Here is a 24,690-nt window from a genome sequence, read left to right as displayed (position 1 = left end):
AATTTTAAGTAGGAAGTAAATTTCAGTGTTCATTTTTAAAAGGTTCATAAGCTAAACTAAACTGCTACTTGCTCTTAAGGCGTGAAGCATTTTTGGTTCAAATAAATTAGCATCAACTGTATTATTTCACATATTATAGTAGTTTACCTTGTTGCCACAATTAAAAAACATATAAATGTTTGGTTTAAAAGGCTATTGCAGTAAAAACAAAGTTATTTCTGGTGGCCTATTGCCCCAATTAGGAAAATATACAACATGTTATTCTGAAAAGACTACTCTGGTAAAAGAGTAGCTACTTCCTGTCATTGTAATTTTGCTTCTGATCTAAAGTAGTTTCGGGACATAGTAAGAATTTGTGTTGTTGACAGATCAAAAAGAAATATAGATTTTCAGGTCTGATAAATCTTCTTCGTTTAAAGAGTGTATACTTACAGTTCAAATAATCTACTTCCACCTAAGGTATTTCTGGTGCCTTAGTAGTGTTTGCCTTTGTTGTTGCAGTTAAAAGTTGGTCTGAGAAGTCTACTTCGCTCAAAACGCACTTCCAGCCAATTGAATCTACTTCCATTGCTGTAGTAGCATTTCCGTTGATGTCCCGTTTAAGAAAATGTACAACATGTCAGTTTAGAAAATGTACTTTGCTAAAAAAAATTAATTTTTCTGGTCATTTTTGATTGAAGGTTTTATTCATGCCATAGTATTATTTGCCTTATTGTCCCGATCTAGAAAGTATGTGCATGCATTGATCTGAAAAAAGCCTACTTTTGCCAGAAAGCACCTACTTCCGGCCATTGTATTCTACTTCAGGTCTAAGGTATTTCCGATTCTGGTAGTATATTTCGGGCATAATACACAAAATTTCAAACTTCGTCTTACTAACTGAGTGGAGAGTTGAAAAGAATATAGTGTATCTGGGTGTTGCAACCCCATTTAATCTTCATGAAATTCATTACATATTCATGTGATGAGGAATGTATGTGTAAAATTTCATATTTCTAGGACAGCGAGATGTTGAAAAACAAAAATATAGCTCTTCTTGAGGTTGCAATTCTATTTCAGCCCTTATGGGTGGTTGATCTGCATGAAAAAAATAGGGGTTGCAATCCTATTTCAACCCCTATGGATGTTGGTTGCATCACTATAAAAATAATTAAATAAACTTTTTCTATTTAAGCCATGAGGCACATGTGTATCAAATTTGATGTTCTAAGGACAGTTGGTAAAACAATATTGATTTTCTAAGAGTTACAACCCCATTTCAACCCCTGTGGATGTTTGATTTTTATTTAAAATCTTTTATTTGTCTGTTGAGAACATAAGACACATATCAAATTAATCTTTATAGGACATCAAGAAGTTAAAAAACCAAATTATAGTTCTTCTAGGGATTGCAACCCCATTTTAACTCCTATGGATGTTTTATCTACGAAAATACTTCAGTTTTTCTATTTGACATGAGGCATAAATGTGCCAAAATATCGGATATTAGGAAGTTAAAGAATTAGTGATGACTCAGTGAAGGCTTTAACTCATGGACAACATACACAATGTAATTCTCCCCAACACTCCTGACAGCCATTACCTCTTGACTGAAGAGCCATAAGCCATTATTAGGAAACACAATATTTTTAAACCATGGGTAAAACAATTCAAACAAATACAGGTGTCATAATATAGAATATTATATTTCTTACAAATGTTTATATTCTGTCACTAATATATGTTTTAATGTGAATCAGACATATTGTACACCATATTTTTGTAACACTGCAACAGCAATACATGTTTTCAAAATACTTGACAGTAAAATTGAAAATTAACTTCATACAATTATTTCTTAATTTAATTTTTAAATGTTTGTGCTCTCTAACTATCAATTTATATAGAATTTGGATTTACTCCATGTCCTATCCCTATGGAATGTGCTCTTAACCAGATTCATCCCCACTGACAGCCTAGACCTAGCCACCAACCAACCACTGCCTGTCACTACTTGGTTGAGGTCAGACTTGGTATTTTTTATGATTAAGGAGTACAAAAGCTTGTGCAACGTAAGAGCTTTCAATTTTGTGGTTTTATGTAAGAAAATAGCTAATTATTTTGGAATAAACTGTTTTTCTTTAACAAACAACAACAAATATATATATATATATTTGTTTTCTTAGAGACTTACTTTGTGACCATATCCTGTATGTATTTTTTTAAATATTAAGACTGTTTCTTGTAAAATCTTGTTTAAGTACACTATAATAAGGTCTTTCAGTTACAAAATAGGGTGTTGTCTAATTGAGTCACTGAAAATCAATCATCATATGTTCAATATTTGCATCACTGGGTTCCACTTGTTCCATTTGTAATATTCTTTTAAGTAAAATTAAGTTGTTTTTTACTTCTGAAGATTTTGTTTCATCACAAGGTGTCCATGACATGTCCTGTTCTAGTCGATAAGAGCCAATATATTCACTTGGTAATGAAGAACCCCATTCCTAGAAAATAAACCACAATATGATAGACAGATTTGTTTTAAAGTTTAATCTATAAATGAAGGGTAATACTGACTGAGAATCCATATGCATTTAAAGTGTCTTTATATAGCTAGAACAAGTAAGGAAAGCACCAAATGTGTATGGTGTGATGCCAAATACAAGATACTTAAATTGTTTAGCAACTAAAGACGTATGTTTATTGCAGTTTTTTTAATCTTTGTCCTCCCGATACAAAGGATGTACTTTACATTTTTTAATATATGGGTTCTATATCAGGGTTTAAGGTAGGATGAAATTTTCTTAGCAAACATGGTACAAGCTCTTCAGACTCTTTAGCAAAAATATTTGTCTGTAGCATTTATTAATAGCACTGGTGTTAAGTGGTCACTCCAATAATACTGATAAAACAATAGTCTAATGTTCTCTAACACTATAGCTTCCAGAACCAATATGTACTTGAATAAAAATACTGCTGTTAAAATATTTAGAATCTCAATAATTATGATACTTTCATGAAGAGGTTGATTAAAAACAGTTTAATTACAAAATCACATTTTTAATTTATTGTAAAATATATAAATAATGAAAAGGCTTCTTTCAATATAAAATACGAAATAAAATTAAATAGTATAGTGATGCTTTTATTTTGTATAAAGCAGGTTACTCACCCTAGGAACATGTGCAAGCCAACAAGAGATGGCAATGGTAGCCATGTGTTTAGAAATATTCACTTTTGTTCAATGTTACACAATTTATTTTGAAACGTTTTAGAATATTAAGAATTGTACTTTTAATTAATTCATCAGGAAGTTAAGAATTTTATTTGGATTTTTAAAATACAAATCTATAATTATATTATTTTATTTAACACATGCACTGCTAACGTCTCTGATTGGAGACACACCGAACTTTCTCCAGATGCTGCCGTCTCCAATTGGGGACCTTCGGACATTGTTTTCTGTAACCGCTATATTTTAGCATCCCAAATGAGCTTCAATATATTTCTTAGCAGTGAAAGGTTTATTAACTATTTAACATATACACATAGAGAGTTTGGTAACATTTTTTGTTTAGTATAAGTATCTGATAAAACAGTGTTTCATATTTAATAAAATTTAAGCGTATTCATTTTACTATTTACAATCAATTTAAAGATAAAAACTTATTGTTAATTGTTCCAGTTATTATTTTATAATCTGACAATTAAATTTTGAAATAAGGAATGCACTGTTACAAAAGTCTATTGTAGGTGAAACAGGATAGGTGTTCTAAAATAGTTTAAATTGGTGCAGTTAATTTTCATTAAAAGGTTTCTATATTCAGAGAGTGAAAAAACTTACTTGAGGTGAAATGATTGAGAAAAACCGCTGACCACAGGGCCTTTTATACAAGTGATAAGTATTTCCAGGTATCTTCTTAAAGTTACAAGCAACATGGTGCAAATCAGAATCGCGTTTAGCTTCTAACAGTATAGATTCTGCTTGTTGTTTCAGAAATCTCATTTGATCCGCAATCACTTTTATTTTGTTACAGGTTGTTGCTTGCACAAATGTGTCTGCCTAAAAAATAAAGTCAATTTTAGAGGAAATGAGTTTTTAAAAAATTATATATAAGTAAGTCTTAAATGAAAGTGTCAGTTCACCTATGTGAGGTGCACTCTCCCCCTCCCCCTCTCACTCACTCACTCACTCCTATAACAACAGTAAAAATATCATCATACATGTTCACTTAATAATTAACAAGATTAACAGTTCTCTACTTGGAGATCTTGATATGGATATAACCTGGATTTTAATGACCATAACATGCCATAATCTCATTTCACTTAGCCCCAAATAGCACTGTCTACATTGATAACATGCACATTTCTGCATGTTTGTATTTCATTCTTTAAAGTTCAAGACCTTGCAATGGTTTTAGCTATGAAGCATAGATAACATTTTACTTGCATAATCTTTGAGGTTAGCAAAGTGTTTTATTATATAAAAATAATCAATAGATAATTAAAAATAGTGTCTTCTTTCAGTGATAATTCATTCATAAATTAATCAATTGAGTAGAAGGGTCTCTTCATAAGCCAGACAATCAGTCACTTCTTCAGCTGTTGTGTAAACATATTCTCTTAGTCTTCTAGTAGTAGGTAGAACAGCTTTGTTCCAGCATATACAGTAGTTGTTTTTTTGCTGTAGACTTGTGTGATAGAAAGGTAAGAGAAATTTTGAAGCATGTCTTGTGTTATGGTGGCAAATCTTTTGTTTGTAAAGTAAAGAATAATTTCTTGTACACAGAAGACTTAAAGATGATGCCATAACATTCAAATTTTTAAGTTAAAAAGAATATGGTTTGGCAGGTTTTTCAATATTCAGTGCCTACAAGATGTTTAATGGCTCTCTTTTGTTAAATAAAAGTTTTCGTAAATTAGTAGAAATTCTTCATACCCAAGAAGCTATGCAATATCTTATATGAGATTCAAATAAGGAAAAATATATAGTTTTTGTTGCCTCTGAAGTGCAAACTTGCTTGATTATAAGTACAAGAGAGGATCCCAAACAGTTTCTTACACAGCTGGTTCACATTTAGTTTTCACAAGAGTCTGAAGAATACTACAAATATATATATTTTTTTAACATTCACAAAACAACACAACTATGTTACTACAAAAAAGACTGATCTTAACTCTAATAACATTGTTTTTAAAAAATGTTTATTAAACAATATTAATTTTTAATTCATAATTATTAAACACTTTCACTGCTATGTTACTTAAATATGTATAGACTTTCCCCATGTACTTCACACGTCTCATAACTTATTTTAGATTATATGAATGCTTACTAAATCCAAACAATATCGAAGCATCCATTGGTACAGCCAAACACTTGAAAACAATGCTGTAATTCATTACAATGCTAATAGCCAAAAACTTAACTACTGGCTGTAAAATGGTAGAAAACATTAAAGCAGCGCAATTCTTACATGCCTAGTTTTATTAAAAAACACATTATTCATTTGGTTTCTTCGAAGTTTTGAATTACTTCTTACTAAAACTTAACATTTAATTTTTGTTACAAATTTTCCTGTATGTGTAGTATGCACCAAATGAACAGTACACTAATTGTGAAAATTTCAAAACATAATATATTTAAACAACATTGCTTGTTATTGTGTGAAAGTGTATTTTTTTAATTTATGTTACAAACTTACCTTCTGTATCTCTCGAGCAAGTTCTATTAAGTCCATTGTTGAATTTTTATGAACTGCATACGAATTTACTAGTGTTTGACCCAAAGGATTAAGAGTTTCTTGTACAAGCACAACTATAACAAATAAAATTTAATATTACTCAATTGGTCTAAATAAGATAGCATGTTTATCTAGCGTTGGCAAGACATATGGACTTACCATATTATTATAATGTAATATAATAAACTAAGTTAAAAATCCAAATATAGCCTAAATTGGGTAGCACGAACATGTTTTGTTTTGACACATAACACAACTTCTCTGCTGACTTGGGTATGACATTTATTTCTTAGTAAAAAAAGTGGTTTGTTGACATGCTCATAATAAACTCATAACCCATCCTAAGCAAATCTTCTATTGTACATATTAATCTTTAATAAAGAATTATTTTAATCTAAGTGTGAGAAACATACTAAATGGAGGAGTATTTTTGTAATGCATACTTTATACTAATACCAAAGCTAGAAAAAACTGTATATTATTATACAAGCTCACAAGAAAAAACCTGTACGAGAGAGTGTAATAAATGCGAGTATTTGTAAGTGGGTTTAGTCTGTTTTCTTGTAAAAATGTAAAAAATAAAATTATGTTTGTAATTCATCAGTCAGTTATGGATGCCAAATCTCAATTTGGCCTCAGGTATACTAATACTCATTAGCCAGTATTAGTATCATACAGCTTTTATAATTCCATTCTAAACTTGACATAAATGAGTTGAAAGGGGTATTTAATTGAATTTAGTCTATCGTAACCATACATTAACCTTAGATTGGATTACGACTCTACACTATAACTACAACCCTTAGCCAAATTTCACAGGCTAGATAGATCCTACACAGATGACTGTCTGTCTGTCTGTCTATTCGTCTGCTTACCTGTACAATAAATCTGGATAGAAAGGTCCTAGGAGACTTAAAACTCGATAAAACGGTTGCTCTTGGTCAAAGGAATAGGTTGTTTTTTTTTTGGGGGAATACCAGTTTATTAGCCTACATTTTAGTTATACAGGGTGAAGCAGACCACCCGTCCGCAATGTATAGCAGCTGAGCTGAGATACTTCTTCCTTTAAACAAAAAACCCTCATATTTTTCAGTTCTAAAGAATTTTTATATAATTTTCTGTAGGATTATGCAGACTTGTGACGATGCGTTAAAATAAATATATACAATATTAGTTATACCTAAAATATTATAATTGTTAAACTACAGTAATTTGTTAACAAACTCTATCTACTTTTTTATACAGAAAGTATAACATGTGTTAGCAATCGGTAATTTGCATGCTGCCGATCAGCTATCGTCCGTGAATGGACTTGGGCTAAGTTATTTGTATTTGAGATTCAGCTTACAAACATCACTTGTTGTAATATTGTGTAATTGTAATTTTACAAGCGTATTTTAAGCACTTCTGTTTGGATCAGAATCCAGAGAAAATAGCCGTGATATCAAGTATTGGAATCAATCCATCCCTAGACAAATTTCAGGGACAAATTTTAAAAGATAACAAGAATATGTGTACTGCTACATACGATAGTAGATATACATAGATAGAAAGACACTGTCAAAGCATATGTGTCGTGAGAAGAAGAAGATTTCATTCGCTTTTTCAAGATTTTAAGTTCAATTTCTTTGTGCATGAAATATTCTAACGGCTTTGCTGACAGATTTTTGCATTTTGACTGAATGTGATGCCGGTTTTTTCATTTTTAACCTACTCAGAACTAATCTCTCACTATATCTAGTGATGGAAATAGGTGCAAATTAAATATCATCACCAGATTCACGTTTACATTTTTTTTAACTCATTATAGATTCTCTTGCAATAACACAACTTGAACTTCAATTAATAGTATGTAGTTAGCTTAGAGAAACAATTGCATATGCACAAAAAAAGTCCTGCAGATAGCCGACCAATTCGACATCATGCCACACTATCAAACAGAAGGTACACAACACTCTGATCACTAAATAAGTCAAATGTCAAGACCAAGGCATCTGCTTTTATACTATAGCTTCCCTAATACTCATTAGACTGTAAATTATATTTTTATTTTTTATTTCATATTTTAGCCTAATGCATAACATTTTAACCTTTAAAGCGCTGTAGAAAATTCTACCTCAGTTCAATTAGAGTGCATTTAGAGATTTTTTTTTAAAGAGAGCCATAAGAATCATGTATGGGCTACAAGCTAGGGATAGCTGCAGAGAAGCATTCATAAGCCTGAAAATTATGACAGTAATAGCTCTTTACATCAGGGAAGTAGTGTTATATGTTGGCAGAAGCATGCAGATTAAAGGTCAAGATATACATACTTTACTTTTTATCAAAGTTAAATTTATTTTATATTTGTTAGAAGATATATAACAATTTTTTTTTAATCTCTTTACCGATTTTAAACTTAGAAGCACTTTATACAAAGGTATGCCATACTATAACCGCATCCTGCATCTAGCTTCATAAGACGAAACATTGATAAAAGGATAGCACTGTTTTTTAAATTTATTTTTGATACAATCCAATTTTCTTTTCCAATGGTCATAAATGAATACATTTACGTATTCTCACACATTTGCAGTATTTTGGTATATCATTATGTGCATAATAAACTAAAATAAAACAATACGGATATTCCTGTATTTTGTGTTTAGCTCAATTAATTACAATGGTATGAAAGTACCCAAATACTGTGGTTTAAGAGTTAAGATATTGTGTTGTTTCTGTAATATGAAATAAACAACCTAATTGTTTGTCTGAATTTCTTCGCAGACCATTATTTGTGGTCCATGGACCATGGGTTGGAAATCACTGATCTAGGTGACTCTCAATCATTCGTAATCTGACCTTAAATTATTTATTTTGGGTAGACTTTGCTACACGGCCTACACTAATTTGGTTGTTTTTATCCGAAGGAATAGTTCGATATTAAAATTTATTTAACTTGGCATACGATTTTAACTAATATTAATTTTAATGTAAAAAATAAACAGCAAGAAGTAACTAATATTCTGACTTTGAAAATGGCGATAAATATGAGCAAAATAAGTGAGATATTTCTCACATGTGACGAGATTTGTTTAAGTGGCTTCAACAGGTAGCATACGATAAGTGGACCCGGTTTTTTATATCAAAATTGGCAAACGATATTACTTAATCATAACCACCGATATAATCAATCAATACTGATTAATTATTTTGAACAAATAACTTAAATAATCTATATCAACAGCTGTAAACACTTTCAAATAACACACGTAAGGTAATATTTCAATTTTACATATAAGTAAAATTTGATTATTAAAAATGGCAGTCAATTTTAGAAAACTACACAACTTTGCTTTGAAAGATGATAAGACATGTTTTACATGCTTCAACATGTTGGACTCGTACCGAAAAATCCATTATGTGAAATTTGTGGGAAAGAAACAACTGTAACTGTGAGATGAGCAAATATGGTCGTCTTCAGTTTTCCTAATTTTGCTTATAATAATTTGTTTCATCACTGTAAATATTAAATCCATATTTTAATTTAAAACATATGATTGTTATTGAGGACTATAGATACTTTTATATCGATTGATAGTGTAGGATTTGAGATACGAATATTAGGTATCGATGATTACATTCTTCGATATAAAAAACCGGGTCCACTTATCGTACCCTACCCGCTTCAACATGTGGATTTGGCTCTATGGGGAGAATTCTTTCCTCCATTTCACAAAAGCGGTTACTCATTGATATCAAACAGGGCAAGTTATATATATATAGCAAGGTTTCTTTAATATGTAAGTCTAGGCCATAGTTGGTTTTGTAATGTTAGTGTTACACTTGTTTAAAAAAATGTAATTTACAAGATTCTTCTAGCTACGGTAATTTTTTGTAACTCTTATTGTGTACAATTTTTACATATCGAAGTTGGATAATATATTGAACTGGTGGATAAAAACTATCGAATAACCCTTCATGTTTTATTGATAGGTAAAACATAAAAAAACCATATAAAAATATCTCAAGGAATGTTTTTCATTTGCTGCCATAGCCTTCATAAGGACTACTGTCAGTCCCGGTCATCTACCTTAGCCTATTTATTTATTTATTTCCAACGGTTCCACCATTTATACATGAGTTGACTTAACTAAGGATAAACTAATCAAGATGGTATACAATGACTAATAACTGTGGTAACAATAATCCAATAACATAACAAAACTAGTAATGATAACAGATAACACAAGGAAGACATTATGCAATAATTTATAACAATACATAGCAATCATACCAAATAATGCAGGAGCAACTAGCAAAGAGAAACAGAACAATGTAACAATTATGGTAATAATAACTTAACAATGAGATAAAGATATAAAAACATGCAATGATATAGATATATTAAAATGCAACAATGAGATAAAAATGTAACAGTATAAAAATGATAAAAGTATATGTAACAGAATAACAAACAGATAAATAATAACAATTTTGAATACTGAAGATGAGGTGTAATGTGACAGTGTGAGTGTGTGTGTGTGTGTGAGTAAGTGTGTGATTGTGAGGGTGGATATTCATGCAAAACTACTACCCAATCATGGTTTGCTGCATAACTTCCTTCGCACGGCGTGTATACAGTATTAGCGAAGAAGTCAATATGGGTAGCTTGGCTCCCCAAACGCAGAAGTGTATTAAGTCCATGGTGAGCAGCGTAATTTGTACGTTGATAAATTTGTACGTTGATATCCTCTGAGAAAAACAGACCTCGATCTAGTGCCTCTAGGTATCAGGATATTAATGTCTGACAGAAGTGAGGGACAGTCCAGCAATCTGCTGACAAGTCTGTGCAGGAAGACGAGATCAGTACATTTTCTTCTGTCATGAAGGGGTTGTAGTTCAAACATCTCCTCGATCTCCGTTACCAGAGTATCCCGGTAGGTGTATCCTAGCCTCACTCCGAGAAGTCTAACAAAGCGCACCTGCAGTTTGTCAAGAAGTTCGATATGACCTGATTGATATGGTGACCAGATGACTGAGCAGTACTCCAGCAGAGGACGCACTAAAGACTTGAATAGTATGAGAAAGGTGTAGGGACGTCTGAAATCCTTGGTGGCTCTGACCACAAAACCAAGCATTGAGGATGCCTTGTTGTAAATGTATATGAGGTGTTCATAAGGGCCAAGAGAAGGTGTCATGATAACTCCAAGGTCCTCAATTTTTTTCCACAGCTTCGAGAGAGGATCTGTTGATGTTGTAGCCAAAAATCCTTATGGCATTGCTTCTGGTGTAAGAGACAATGAAACATTTCGACACATTTAGAGCCATTGCATTTGTACCGCACCAGTGGTTAATTGCATCCAGGGAATTCTGGAGGTCAAGCTGATCTTGTAAAGAAGTTACCGTGCTGAAAATCTTCATGTCATCTGCAAATAATAGCAGCTTGGATGAGATCACACTATCTATATCATTAATAAATAAGCAAAAGAGCAGTGGGCCCAAGTGTGATCCCTGAGGAACTCCTGACGGGACCAAGAAGGGTCTAGATGCATTGCCATCACACTTCACAACGAGAGAGCGATCACAGAGGTAGCTCTTCATCCACTGCAGCAGAGGTCCCCAAATTCCATAACCTTCAAGCTTAGCGACAAGTAGACTGTGGTTAACACATTCGAGTCTACGCTCGAGCCAGACTCGAGCGCCATTGTTTAAACCCCCGGCCGGCGCTCGAGCGTGACTCGAGCATAGCTTTGCCGATTGATATACGGAGTTGCTCGAGTGATATTCGAGTGCCGTCTGCTGCATTAGAAAGCCAGCGTTAATGGTTAGTTCAGAACAATTCCGCTAGGCGCTACTACGTCATACCCGCTTGAGGCTTTTGTTTATCCAATGACGTGGCCTGGCGCGTCGTCAGTCTGTCTACGACAACAATAATTTTTTTAGCATTTGAAATTTTTTTTGGCAATTAAAATAATTATTTGTAAATATGTATATAGTAAATGCCTTTAAAAAAATTGAAATTACTTGTTTTATTTATTCAAAAGTTAGTTTTCAAGTAACACAAGACATGCGGGAGTTTTTATTTTTCTTCAAAAAATGTAAGTTTTGAAAATTTTTTTTAAAATTAATTACATTTTTATAGGAATACAGTTTTACATATCATTTTAAAGAGGAAAGATAGAACTTTCAAGAAAATACAATATCTTTTACATAATATTTAACAGTTTTCTAAAAACAAAATGTGAAAACCAATTAATTTATGCAGACCGGGTTATAAAAACAGCAAATAGCGAGCCAGACTCCAATGTGTTAATCCTGTCAAACGCCTTGCTAAAATCAAGGTAAAGGCAATCCACCTGGCAAGAGTTATGAAAACTTGACATTATATATTCCTGGAATATCAACAAATTAGTTGTAGTTGAGCGGCCCTTTAAAAACCCATGTTGCTCCAAGCAAATGCGATTTTTGAGCTGGAAGTATATGCTATCCAGTATGATACTTTCAAAAACCTTGGCCAGAGTGGACTGTATTACTATAGGTCGGTAGTTTCTAACGTCTCCTCTACTACCAGACTTAAACACCGGAATGACAAAACTCCGCTTCAAAGTTGATGGGAAAATCCCTGATGCAAGTAGGCATCTGAAGAGAATAGTTAAGTGAACAGCAAGTACCGGGGCGCAGAACTTTAAAACAACAGGAGGAATGCCATCAGGGCCAGCACTTTTCCTTGCATCAAGCGATTCCAGTTTCCCGAGAACGTCCACAGCTGTTATCGAGCAGCCAGATATGGTTTCATTCCACCCAAACTCAAACTTAGGGATAGGGATGTCTGTGTTGCTAAAGACTGATGAAAAATATTGGGCAAACATTTCACATTTACTATATGGTTCACTTGCTTCCACTCCATCAAAGGTCAGTGCCGGAATACTATGAGAACTCTTAAGTCCGTTAACATGTAACAAGAAAGATTTCATACTCAAGGGTATACTGCCCTCCACTCCACTGATGTAATCAGAGTGACACTGCCGTGTAAGATCCTTACATTTCCTTCGAGCTCCACGAAAAGTCTCCAGGTCCAATTGTGATAAAGACTGCGTGTAAATTTTATGTAACAATTTTTTATTAAGAACTGCTTTCCTTAACTCGCTTGAAAACCACGTTGGATATTTGGCTCTGCCAAAACTCTTAGTAGGAGTATTGGCCCTAATCAGAGAAGCAAGGTAATCACTAAAGTTACTAAAAGCCTGAAGACCATGAAACACAGCATCTAGGTTGCATCTGCGAAAATCCAATGCCTCGATCCGAACCTTGGAGGTCGACGACTGCAAAGCTTCCAGTGCAAAAAAACAAGGCAGGATGGTGTCTATCTTCCTCCAAAAGTAAATCATGCGCATGGACGACCTCAGACGTCAGAACAGAGGTAAAAATCAAATCGAGACAAACCCCTCTGTAATTTGGTCCAGCATTCACTTGTGTAAGAGTATAAGCAGAAGAAAGGTCCATAAGACAAAGAGATGAGTCAGAAACCGCTGTAGTGTCCATAAATGTCTAATCTGTATCAGACTGATTAAAATCTCCCATCAGCATGACTTCAGCAGATTCTTCTATGGAACCAAGAATCTCATCCACAGCATCTTGAAAACCCGAATACATGTCAGTGGGTTGGTTGGGAGGTATATACGCAATGCCAAGGAGTATTGTAGATGATGAAAACCTGCATAAAACGAAGAGACATTCAATACTGTTCATGCTAGTAGGAATCCTGATGCAGGAGATACTGTTTCGTACAGCAACAAGAACTCCTTCTCCATGTCTTTACACTGGTAACTGAAGATCTATCACATCTGAATATGTGAAAACCGGCAAGACCAAGCTCAGAATCAAATATGTCAGGAGTTAGGTTAGTTTCTACTAGTGATATATCATAAGACGACGTACTTACTGCTTGAGACAAGGAGTTTAACTTACTTCTCAAACCATTCACATTTTGAAAATAACAAGAAAGAGATAAGGGGGAAACGTTGGAATCTATGCGTTTTTTGTACTCTTAACAATACGTGGAATGTTGTTTATGTACTTAATAGTAAGATTAAGTTCACCGAGAGATTTCCTTGACTCCAGCTCAGAAATCACAGACATGAGGTAGCTCTGCTCCTGACGAGTGTGATCTCTGGTAACTATGACAGCTGATAACTGCACATCAATTTTACCTGCAGACTCCTGTGAGAAATTCGCCAAGATGAAGCGAGCATCTTGCTCACTCTTAAGGATCGTTTTAAGTGGCCTAGGCCTGTCACCAGTTTTTTTGCCAACACATTAGGTTTTTACACCCTTATTAATGAAACTGGGATGACACTCTTTGAACAATTTGGTGACTAGTTCCAAATCATGTTTAATTCTACACTTAGCATCAGGGCTATTGTGTTCAGGAAGATTATACACCATGACATGAGTACGCTCATTTATCTCAGTAACAACATCTTCCATACTATTATTTGCTGACTTAGGGATGTCCTGTATTAATTTTTCCAGGATGGTTATTTTTGCCTCATTATCAGAAACGCGATGCTCAAACGACTCAAGATTTTTATTCAAACTTTCAACTTGGTCTAAGATTTGATCAACTTTACTAGGAATACGTGTAAGTGTATCTATTTTATCTATCAGGTTTGTAATCCTATCGTTCAATTCGGACAACTGAGTGAGGATATTCAGGGGCTGTTTAGAAGAATTAATTCAATCATCACGTCTACAGGACCACTTTAGATTTTCATTTTTCGCCAGTTTTGAGTACTCTGTTTGAGAGAGGTTAACACACGAGGCATGGAACCATCTATTACAAGGATCATCACATCTGACGCCTTTATCCTCATTAGTTACGACTATACAGCAAATTGGACATACTTCTGGGGAGGACATAATAGTTATGTAATAAGTACTGAGTAGGTGCAATGTAAAACTTTTGTAGCCTATAGTACCTTTTAAAACCAAATTGCCTTTGGTTCTATTAATATTCACTTTCCAATGATTTCCTTTTGGAATAAAAAAATAACAACAATAATGTGAAGTGGGTTAAGTAATCATTTACCAAGGTGATTTCAAAATATTTTATCTTTGGCCCACAGGTTTTTACATAAAGTTTCATAAAAATTACAACATACCTAAAAAGGTAAACTAATTATGTACACATTAAGTGATGCGAAATTTGAAGTTACTCTTCTAAATTTTAATACCATACCTTCTTGTGAAGTCGAGGAATTCTGATTAATTTCACAAGCCGTACTTATAACCCGACGCTTCATTGTAAATTAAATTATTACTAAATTATAACAAACTATTTTTAAACATCAATGTAAATATTTTATAATTACTACCTCAATTATTACAATGCACACATAACAACCACATAATTAATTTTGAGGTTAAATCTAAGCTCAACTGATGTTTTTGTTTGTGTTTTGTTTCTGTGTCCCTACATATACCTATGCCATGTAGCCTACTATTTCAGTCTCAGTCTAGCTCTGGCAGCCAGCTGTCTGACTGGCAGCAATTAACAGAGTTGTCAGGAGTAAATCGTCTTATAATAAATTTGGTGGTTAATAATTTAACTCAAAATACCCCAAACATTTTTCCAGATTTCCCCAAAATTATCCCAAATTAATAAATTGCGTATATACATGTTAAAATATATGTGGTTTTCTTATTTATCACTCATGTACATAGATTAAATAATTAAAATTAATATGATAAAACAAAGAGTAAATAACCCTTATTGAATAAAAATTATTTACAAGGCAAAAAACAAACATTTTTACTTACCAAAGGGTCAAATGTACTTAATTACCTCTGTCTTATCCTTGGCTAGATAAAAGGGTTTGCAACCATATACGCACAACAAAAATATTTTAAAAGAGATATTCTCAAATAATTATACAGTGCAACTACAGTGCACTTTATAACAACAATCTAATCTCCCAGTTAGTTAGTTATGAGAGTGGGGTAAAGTTTGTAAAAAGATATTTTGTACAACCGATGTTGAGGGAAGTACTTGGATTTGAGTGATTTCCATTGTTTGATACAGTGGTTCAGGTCCAGTTCAGACGGTAAATAAAATGTCCATTCTCTACTCTGTTAATTTACTAAATACTACAAAGAGGAATGTAGTAGCAATATTAACGAGAAAAAAACAGGGGACGTTTAGTTCAGTTACAATTATAATAATTTGTGGTTGGTCCAGAAAATACAGTTAATTACAGGAGTGTCTAGTTTAAATTTTTGTATTACTCCAAACATCTTATTATTCTAAATTGCCCGATTTTACCCCAAATGGGCTAATTACCCTACGGTTGGCAACTCTGTAGCAAATTGGAATCATAATAAGCAGACAACTGCAACCTCAGTGATAAGGGATTAAGGTTAACTTTCGTTACTAAATAATTGCAGCCAACTTCTGTATAACTTGTACTCAATATTGTTGTTTGTAATGGTTTACTAATATACCGAATTTGTTACAACACAACATTCATATAAAATTTAATTAAATGTTCATTAGAGGATGATGGCTGTTCTGCAAATCTGAGATGTTTATTATTAATAATTAATATTAGTATAATTATTATACTAATCAACAGGACTGATTGTGTTATTTGTAGTGCTATATTTATGGAGTGTTTGTAGTGGTTGAATAAAGAAAGCAGTTGGTTAGTTGATAAACAAGTTTTTGTTTTGGTATATAGACTAGTTGAATTTGGATCTTTGAGTTTGAATTCAGATTGACAGGTAATATACTGTATTGTGCCTCATTTTTGTAATTAAATATACCATAAAGTAGGCTATGTGGAGTTATTGAAATACACTAAATAAGTTAGCAAATGTGTGTGATAGATACACACATTGTAAACTAGGCTATCTTTACAGCCAAAATAAAAAACAAATCAAAGGAAATCAATGTAACCTAGTCTCTCATTTGAATAGACGGTACTTTGGGATTATACCGACCACACCAGTATGAAGAACACAAAAATATAAATTTATAGAAATAGACATGACAGAACGAAAAAAACAACTCTTTAATTGCAAACTTACAAGCATTTCCAGGTATTGTGATCGGTATTTTTGTTGCTGTTATCTTATCTTTCTCGAGAATCCCGATTACGGCAGGCCACGCGGCATCACATGATTTGCACTGTACATAATTGCCTTTCCATTACGGTAATTATCATATTAACCGCCGGTGTGGAAAAATACGAGTTTTGCGTTTTTTAACTTATTGGAATCGTCCTATATAAAAAAAGTATAAGGTTTGATGGGGTGGAAATGAGAAATAACGAAGTTCTAGAAAATAAAAAATTAAATAACTTTCCAGTAATATCTCCATGTTCTACATCCACGTCTAGCGTCACGTGACCTTTTGTGGCCAATGATTGAACCTCGTGATGACGTCATCGGTTGCGCCGCCATCTTTGCAAACGTAAATGAGAAATTACAGAAATGAGCAGAATTTTGATCAAAATTAATAATGTTTTTCTTAATTTCGAGAAAAAAATTAATTACGAGTGCCTCCGGCCATCAGCGCGGGCTTCGGCAGCACCGAAGGTGCTGCCGAAGCCCGCGCTGATGTCAATAAAAGAAAAACATCCCTCGAGATAGTACCTATCAGTAAAATATAAAATTCTAGAGGGGCTGATCAAAAATATAAATTGAAATGTAATGCAAAGGCAATTATGTAAAGTTTAAAAACTAAATAAATCATGAAAAACTCAAATATATAGATGGATATTAACAGAGAACACTTACCATTAGTGTGTTGGCGGATATAGCTAAACAGCAGCAACAAAAAAGTGGTCTATCACAACGAAACGACACAGTCTCCCGGTTTAAAAACACCACTCGACCGCACGACGAACAAATACACTCATTTTTAAAAATGCCCTGTTCTATTAAAAAAGAGATAATTTCGTTTCGGTTAAAACGTAAGCTCTTTACGTGCCCTACGAAACACTCCGACACACACACAATTCACTAGGGTTGGTTGAACTAGTGGATGGTTGATTCATCATTGTAAACTCACTCACTCAATCCGACCTACTGAACACGATATCTTGTGTAGAACTGACCTATGCCCCGGACAACTCAGATAACAGGTATGCTATCAGGCTGCTATCAGTCCCGGCCGCAGATAATATTCAAGTAAACAGATTATCCAGACACAGCACACAAACTGAACATTAAAACATTAGAAACTTTACCACTTATCAATATACCCCCTAAAATCATGTTATTTGTCATTTGCACCCCCTAGTACTATATATATTTTTTGTTCAGGAGGGTGAGCAGAATACGTTGGTAACGTCAAATTCGTGATTTGCCGCCCCGGCGTTTAATCTTACTGGTACCTCCATTACAATTCAATTTATACTTCTGAGTAGCCCCTCTAGAATTTGATATTTTACTGATAGGTACTATCTCGAGGGATGTTTTTCTTTCACCCTTTTCTTTCAGCACCTTTGGTGCTGCCGAAGCCCGCGCTGATGGCCGGAGGCACTCGCATTTTGGGTGGCGGAATGTGATCAAGAATAAAAACAAGTTTTGAGTGTTTTTTTCAATAAAGAGTTTAGTTTTAGTTTGGTAATGTTTGTTTTTGTTGAATTTTTGTGTTTGGAGAAATGTAGAGGTAAAACACGGAAGTACAACAAAGCGACGAACCAGCTGAACGGGCGGCGAGACTCTGCAATCACGTTATCTACTAGACCGCTCGACTTTGACCTCTGTCTGAGGATGGGGAGGGGTTTGCGATAAGACAATTCCTGTTTTATATTGACGAAATATTGTTCTACGCTAATCTAGTAATCAGTAGAAGCAAAATGTCAAATAACGATTCACGTCTGGGTGTGGTCGGTATAATCCCAAAGTACCGAATAGACTTTAATAAGCGGCCTACACTCCCAATTTAATTGCTATTATCGAATGGTTCGATTGTTTTTATTTTTAGGAATAATTCAATATTACGATTGATCTAACTTAGCATATGATTTGAACTTATTAGTTATAGTAATTTTAATGTAAACAATAAACAGCAGGAAGTAATTAATATTTGTAAACTTTGAAAATAGTGATAAATATGAGGAAAATATGTGAGATAGTTTGCGCCTATTTTAAGAGCTATATTGATTTGCAATCGAGTACTGAAAAATCTTTGAATGGTCATACCTTAAAAACGTTCAAGCCAATTTTGATCAAACTTTGCATATACATTCAATACATAGACTGTTATATTATGTTGAGGTACAAGAATTCATAGATATGTGTTTTCATTGTTTAGTCTGTAAAATCGATGTAGCTCTGAAAATAGGTGTGAACTAAGAGAGTTCTAATATACAGTAATGTAGTAGACTATGTATTAAATGTATTGAAGTTTTAGAAAAATCGCCTCATACATTTTTTAGGTACAACTATCTGTAGGTTTTTTTTCAGTATCTGGCCTATAAAATCGATATTCCTGTACAATCCCCTCAATGTACGTATATGTGACAATGTAAGCATATGTCACATGATCAGAAAATGACATGTTACTGTCCAGTAACATCCATTCTCACATGGCCAGACTCAGACTTTCAAATTCATCTTACACAAGGCTCTCTTTCACCCTTAACAGCACATGGTGTGCTGCTAACATAAGTCACTGTACATTTACTAAGATTAAGCTTGATGCAATGATTGATAGACCGCTTTGATTTGAAGTGTTTAAGTTCAAAGTTTTACTTTGGCAAGTTTCTATCATTATAAAGCTAGATATATTTTCACTCAGTACATACAACTTGTGTAGTCTTATGTCTACAAATATATTCCATTGGTTACAGATTAATTCACTGTTCTACTGTTGACATTCAGCATTGTTGAAAAATGGCAGACGTCAATGTAAAGAAGTTTGAGGCTGTTGGATTCCATCCTGATAAATGTAAGATTTTAAATGGTTTCATCGCCTTAATTTTTCCAATTCTAAGATTTGAAATGTCAAGTACAGCTCAGAAGAGATGTAGTTGTAACACCTTTTTATAATTAATTAACACTCAATACTAACAAACCATAATATATTAAGTTAGTTGTTCATAATATAAAATTAATATATGCTAATTAAATTAGAGGTTTTCTAGTTGATTCAAACATTATTATTGTTAGTTGAGTAACATTATTTCAGCAACAATGTAGGTTTGATACTTAGTTTTTCAGGTAACCAACTTCAAATTTATGGTTTACAATTAATTTTAAATTAAATTTAATTACAAATAACTTTGTAGCCCTGTGTATTCCACTAAGCAGATTTCTTTGTATTTTCAGATGTCAAAGAAATATCTCAGGTTTGTGTTGGAGGGCAAGAGCTTCAACAGTTCCGTTCTAAAATACAAACATTAGCTGAGGAGAGCAGTGCTGCATTGAAAAAAAATGTTTACCACAACTACATGCAATTTATTGAGACTGCCAAGGAAATTGCCCGTATCCTTCCTATATCATATTAGACAAAAATATTTTAATTTAGGCTGCACCGTTCTTACAATGTTTTTGAATTATTACACCATTGCTATATAAGGTACCTTTGGTGCCTGAGATTATACCTAACAATTTACTTAAATTACCTGCCATTGAGTCTTGATATAACAAACCAAGTGTGTCTTAGATTTATATAAGTGAAAATTGTGTTAAATTTTAACTATTAAACATTCATAGTTATTTTTTATAAAATAAAATTTTGTTAATTATTGTGATTTCACTGTTGAAGAAGCATAAAATAAAAGGTTTGATCCCTTTAAAATAATTTTAGTTTAATCGGAATGAGTGAGCGTTTTAGGTTACGAGAAAAATAAACAAAATAATATAGTTTTAAATTTAATTGACTTGTTTGTAAATCAGGGTACATTCGGTTCTGTTTAGAGACTGAATGTTCAAGGATAGATGACACTTAGCAATAAGAAAATACAGAACTCAACAATGTTTTTTAATTAGCCTATTCAATTAAGAAATTTAGAGCATTATTTGTTATACATTTATGATTAGTATGAGCTCTGACAAGTGTTATAATATGGACTAATACTCTAAACACTCATTAAACCACATGAATGTCAAGCGCGAATTTCTTTTGATCACTAAAGGTAAGGTTACAAAAAATGTCTTAGAGGTGAACCTCGTATTTACAGATGATTTACCTCACATAGCATTTTTGGCAAAGTTTAGATGATCCATCCTCAGTTATACTTATCTGTATTATTATTGATTTTGGCTAACATTTGAATAATATTGGATTTCTTAATCTAATTTCTTAATTTTTGAAACGTCTTCAACAATTTATAAGACCTTATATTTCCTTTGTTAGAGATTTCATTGAAGGTGTCTCCTACAAGCTCATCTATATATATATATATATATATATATATATATATATATATATATATATATAGATGAATGTTTGTGTGTTTGTCCTTTATAGACTCAGAAACTATTTGACCGATCATTATGAAAATTAGTATGTATATGTATTTTTCCACGTAGAAGGTTTATATGCTATGTCCATTGATGTAACTCACCACCAGGAGGTGCTGCAAAATATATAAGTTATCAAAGCGCCTGCACATTGTAAACTACAATTACGAGATAGTTGTGTATAATAACCACACACTATGTGAACGCACTAAGTTTTTATGGATATTTGTCTTTCAAATGAATTTCTGTTTGGCCTTATAGCTTGAATGTTAGACCACTTTATTATTAAGTACATGTACGTGTACAATGGCTATAAACATACACTTTTGGCAGATTTTCTTGATAGTGTCAACAAGGTAAACTCTACATCGGCGTTGACAATATAATTCACTTGAACCAGAAGTGCTCATACACGAGCAAAGCTTACAAAAAGCGTGCGAAGCCGCAGGAAACAACTAGTTTAGTTAATAAAAATATGACTGTGATAAAACATTCAGACTGTCAATTGGAGTGGTATGTGTCAACATGGAGACAACAATGATGACTTATTACTGACAAGTAGTTAAAGGAGGGCTGGCAGGAACCAGGTGTTATTTTATTTAGAGACTTGCTTCAGAGTCACCAGTATGATCCATGCAGTTTTTGAACAAGTACATGACATCACAGTCAGAAATGTGGGAAATTTTATTTTCAGAAGTTATGTTTGTTATATAAAGATTTTGTACATTGGATATTTGTAGTATCCAATATGTTTTATGCTCTCCTTAACTTTTAAACATTTATTATATTACAGTACAAATCACAATAATTTGTAATACATTTTGAATTATTTCTTTACAAAATTTTATAAAGATTCTTTATACCCATTCCTTCAAAATACTCTCCATTAGGCTACACTTGATAAATTTGTCTGATCAGTGACTCCATTATTCAAAACAGTTTTTTTTTATATTCATTTAGTATGATCATTGTCTAGTCCCAAATAAAAAGTTTGAGGATTTTGAATCATTATAAAGCCAGTTATACAAAAGACACATTTGATCAGAAAGAAAGAGAAGAGGTTTGGGTGGTTTATGAAAATGTGATATGGTGTATTGAGGAGGTTTTGAAAAATTTGGGAAAATACAACTTATTGGAGTTTAAAGTTAAAGGTTAAAGTTTAAAAAGTACTGTACTATTTAAATACAGAATAATTTACAGCATTGTATGTAATATACAGTGTTTACAAATGTTAATTTTTCTAAAGTATTTCTAAAAGATAAAATGTATTAAAATCATATGAATGAACTAACTTCAAGAAGGATTTATTTAACATCCAACTATCTATTCCAACCCTTTTTTAGTAAAATTGGACAATTGCATAAACATTGCCGGCATAAGATAAAGATAAGTTTAGCCTTTATTTTGTGCCTATAATCTATTGATATATATTACAATGTTTTAAAACATTGACTTACAAATTAGTGTTTTTAATTTACACAAAAACAGCTACAAATATCATTAAGTATAGAATGTTTTTCCAGAAAAATACACCTTACTTTTTACTTTTGCAATAATTGAGTTATCAAATTGAAATGTGTTGTGACTTCGGTCAGAATAAAATGCGAGATTCAGTGTTATATAGTCAACATTGAGACAATGGTTTCTTTCATATATCATACATTAAACTAAAAAAATGCAGCATAAACTAACCATTACATATTTTATGAAAATAAAAATAAAATTACAGTTTGAGAAAATATTCCTATTTAAGAATAAAATAGAAAAGGAAATGTGAATGTATTTTTATAAAGTGCAGCTAAATTTGTTTAAAAAATTGATAATTTTGGCCAAAAGTGGCTAGCCCTTTGTGTGTGAAGGCTTGGCACTTAAAGTATAAATTCAATGAAGAAATTTTATTTGTCATTTTAATGGGTAAAAAACTGAGTTTTTTCTGATAAAAGTACTTAATTTATTGACAAATACTTGATTATATTAATAGCTTAAACTGTGTAAATAATGTTATTTAGGACATCACTAAAAAAATGAAAGAAATATGTTAGAATGAATATTAAGATTTAGATACAGAAAGGGTATTCACCCTACTATAACATGTGTGTCAGCAGCATAATCTAATGTATGTACTTGATGGTCTCATTATTCATCCTAAGCTAACAATCAGATCTAGAAAGTGAAATGTATCAGCTGTCTCACATGTTAACTGAACAAAGGACCCTGCTGTCTACTCTAGCCAGCTCGTCAGTGGCACCTCCAGCTCCTCTGGAGAGTCCCCAGCTTGAAACCAAAGCTGAAGACAAACGAATAAACTTGTTGGCAGCTATTGCTGAAAAAGTTGAAGGCTGCGCAGTAAGTAATATGTTTATTTATAAGTTCCTTAACCCTTTAACTGCTAGGTTGTCTACTAGCCAAGTAACGCCCACTGCTGGGCTATTTTCGATTCAAACGTTTTAACACAATTTGCACTGAGTTACAATTATATATCATTGAAATGCACTTAATAGTGTTTATAAATATGATGGTGGTATTGGAGGCGGGTATGGAGGCGGTGGGGTTAGGGTAGGGGGGGTTGTAGAAGGGGGAGGGGTTGGGGGGGGTAAAAGAAATTATGTAAATTGTAAAATGATTTATTTTTTGAACAAATTTACATCTAACATATTATCATGTAATAATTTACTTGTGAATAATAAAAACAATTAGAAGTGCTTTATTTCATGGTAATCTGCAAAACATGGAACGACGCAAAGCGCAACATCACAGTCCTTACATCAGTGTCGATGTGAAACGTAACTCAATATTCGGCTGCAAGATAGTTCCACTATCTGATGTTAGTTGTCATAACTAATGAAGCGTAATGTTGCAGAAGTGATAGATAGATAGCAGCAAACATCAAATATTACGTCGTGATCGGACACGGCACCAACACAATGCGCCAGATGTCGGAAAAATAACAATCGCGTAGACGCGTGAGTAGCAGTGATGGTACAATTACCGATATCACGTCAACGCGTTTACAGCAGTTAAGAGGTTAAGTAATATCGAATAATAAAATTTATTGAAATTTGCCTATTACAGTAGAACCTCGGTTAACCGAGCCTCGCTTAACCGAGACTCCGGGTTAACCGAGGCCGTCCTCGGACGATTTTTTTTATTTAAAAAGCAAAAGAAAACACGCACAAACTACGTACAGTAATGAGCGTTTGGGTGCTCCTTTTATCGCAATACGCACGCTAGCCTGCAATGCGTTAAAACTACTGTACAGTAAATTGTTGGCAACTGTTGTGTTTCCTCGGCCAAATATTTGCGTAGCTTAGCGCTTATCTTTGCCGAATGCATACGGCACTGTCACCCGACACCGCTCGCCAGAGCAGCTGCAGGTGTTGTAAACCGACACCGCTCGCCGCCGGGACCAATGCGAACTGTTTCAATGCCGAGACGCGACTGAGCCACTCGCTCTCCCAACCACCCCGATTTCGGATCTCCGTAGCTTATTGCGCATCTAGTGGGC

At 33.3% G+C, this 24,690-nt stretch overlaps 2 protein-coding genes across 4 annotated transcripts in view; one reads left to right on the top strand and one right to left on the bottom strand.

Moving 5' to 3' along the window:
• Nucleotides 1-1,666: 1,666 nt before the first annotated feature.
• Nucleotides 1,667-15,676, bottom strand: LOC124360417 (uncharacterized protein C1orf50 homolog). Of its 2 annotated transcripts, none has more exons than XM_046814035.1 (4): nucleotides 15,531-15,676; nucleotides 5,691-5,803; nucleotides 3,827-4,045; nucleotides 1,667-2,486 (listed from the first exon to the last, which is right to left on the bottom strand). In XM_046814035.1, exons 2-4 carry the CDS (start codon nucleotides 5,724-5,726, stop codon nucleotides 2,292-2,294), a joined length of 450 nt encoding a protein of 149 aa, XP_046669991.1. In that variant the 5' UTR covers nucleotides 5,727-5,803; nucleotides 15,531-15,676; the 3' UTR covers nucleotides 1,667-2,291. The 2 variants fall into 2 exon arrangements, with proteins under 2 accessions (XP_046669991.1, XP_046669990.1); XM_046814034.1 differs by lacking the exon at nucleotides 15,531-15,676 and adding an exon at nucleotides 14,950-15,173.
• A 118-nt stretch (nucleotides 15,677-15,794) lies between these two features.
• The window catches only part of LOC124360416 (exocyst complex component 8), a 45,004-nt gene continuing 36,108 nt past the window's right edge, over nucleotides 15,795-24,690 (top strand). The window contains exons 1-4 of one of the 2 annotated variants that reach the window (XM_046814033.1): nucleotides 15,795-15,814; nucleotides 19,571-19,668; nucleotides 20,049-20,204; nucleotides 23,347-23,531. In XM_046814033.1, coding sequence (XP_046669989.1) covers nucleotides 19,614-19,668; nucleotides 20,049-20,204; nucleotides 23,347-23,531 — 396 coding nt within the window. In that variant the 5' untranslated portion in view covers nucleotides 15,795-15,814; nucleotides 19,571-19,613. Of the gene's footprint in view, nucleotides 15,815-15,935; nucleotides 16,491-19,570; nucleotides 19,669-20,048; nucleotides 20,205-23,346; nucleotides 23,532-24,690 lie in introns of those variants that run through there. The other variant, XM_046814032.1, reaches the window with a different exon arrangement.

This window comes from Homalodisca vitripennis, chromosome 4 (assembly GCF_021130785.1).
Source record: "Homalodisca vitripennis isolate AUS2020 chromosome 4, UT_GWSS_2.1, whole genome shotgun sequence".
Taxonomy (NCBI): domain Eukaryota; kingdom Metazoa; phylum Arthropoda; class Insecta; order Hemiptera; family Cicadellidae; genus Homalodisca; species Homalodisca vitripennis.
The sequence above is the reverse complement of the archived record's forward strand: the minus strand, read 5'-3'. Positions and strand labels throughout refer to the sequence as shown.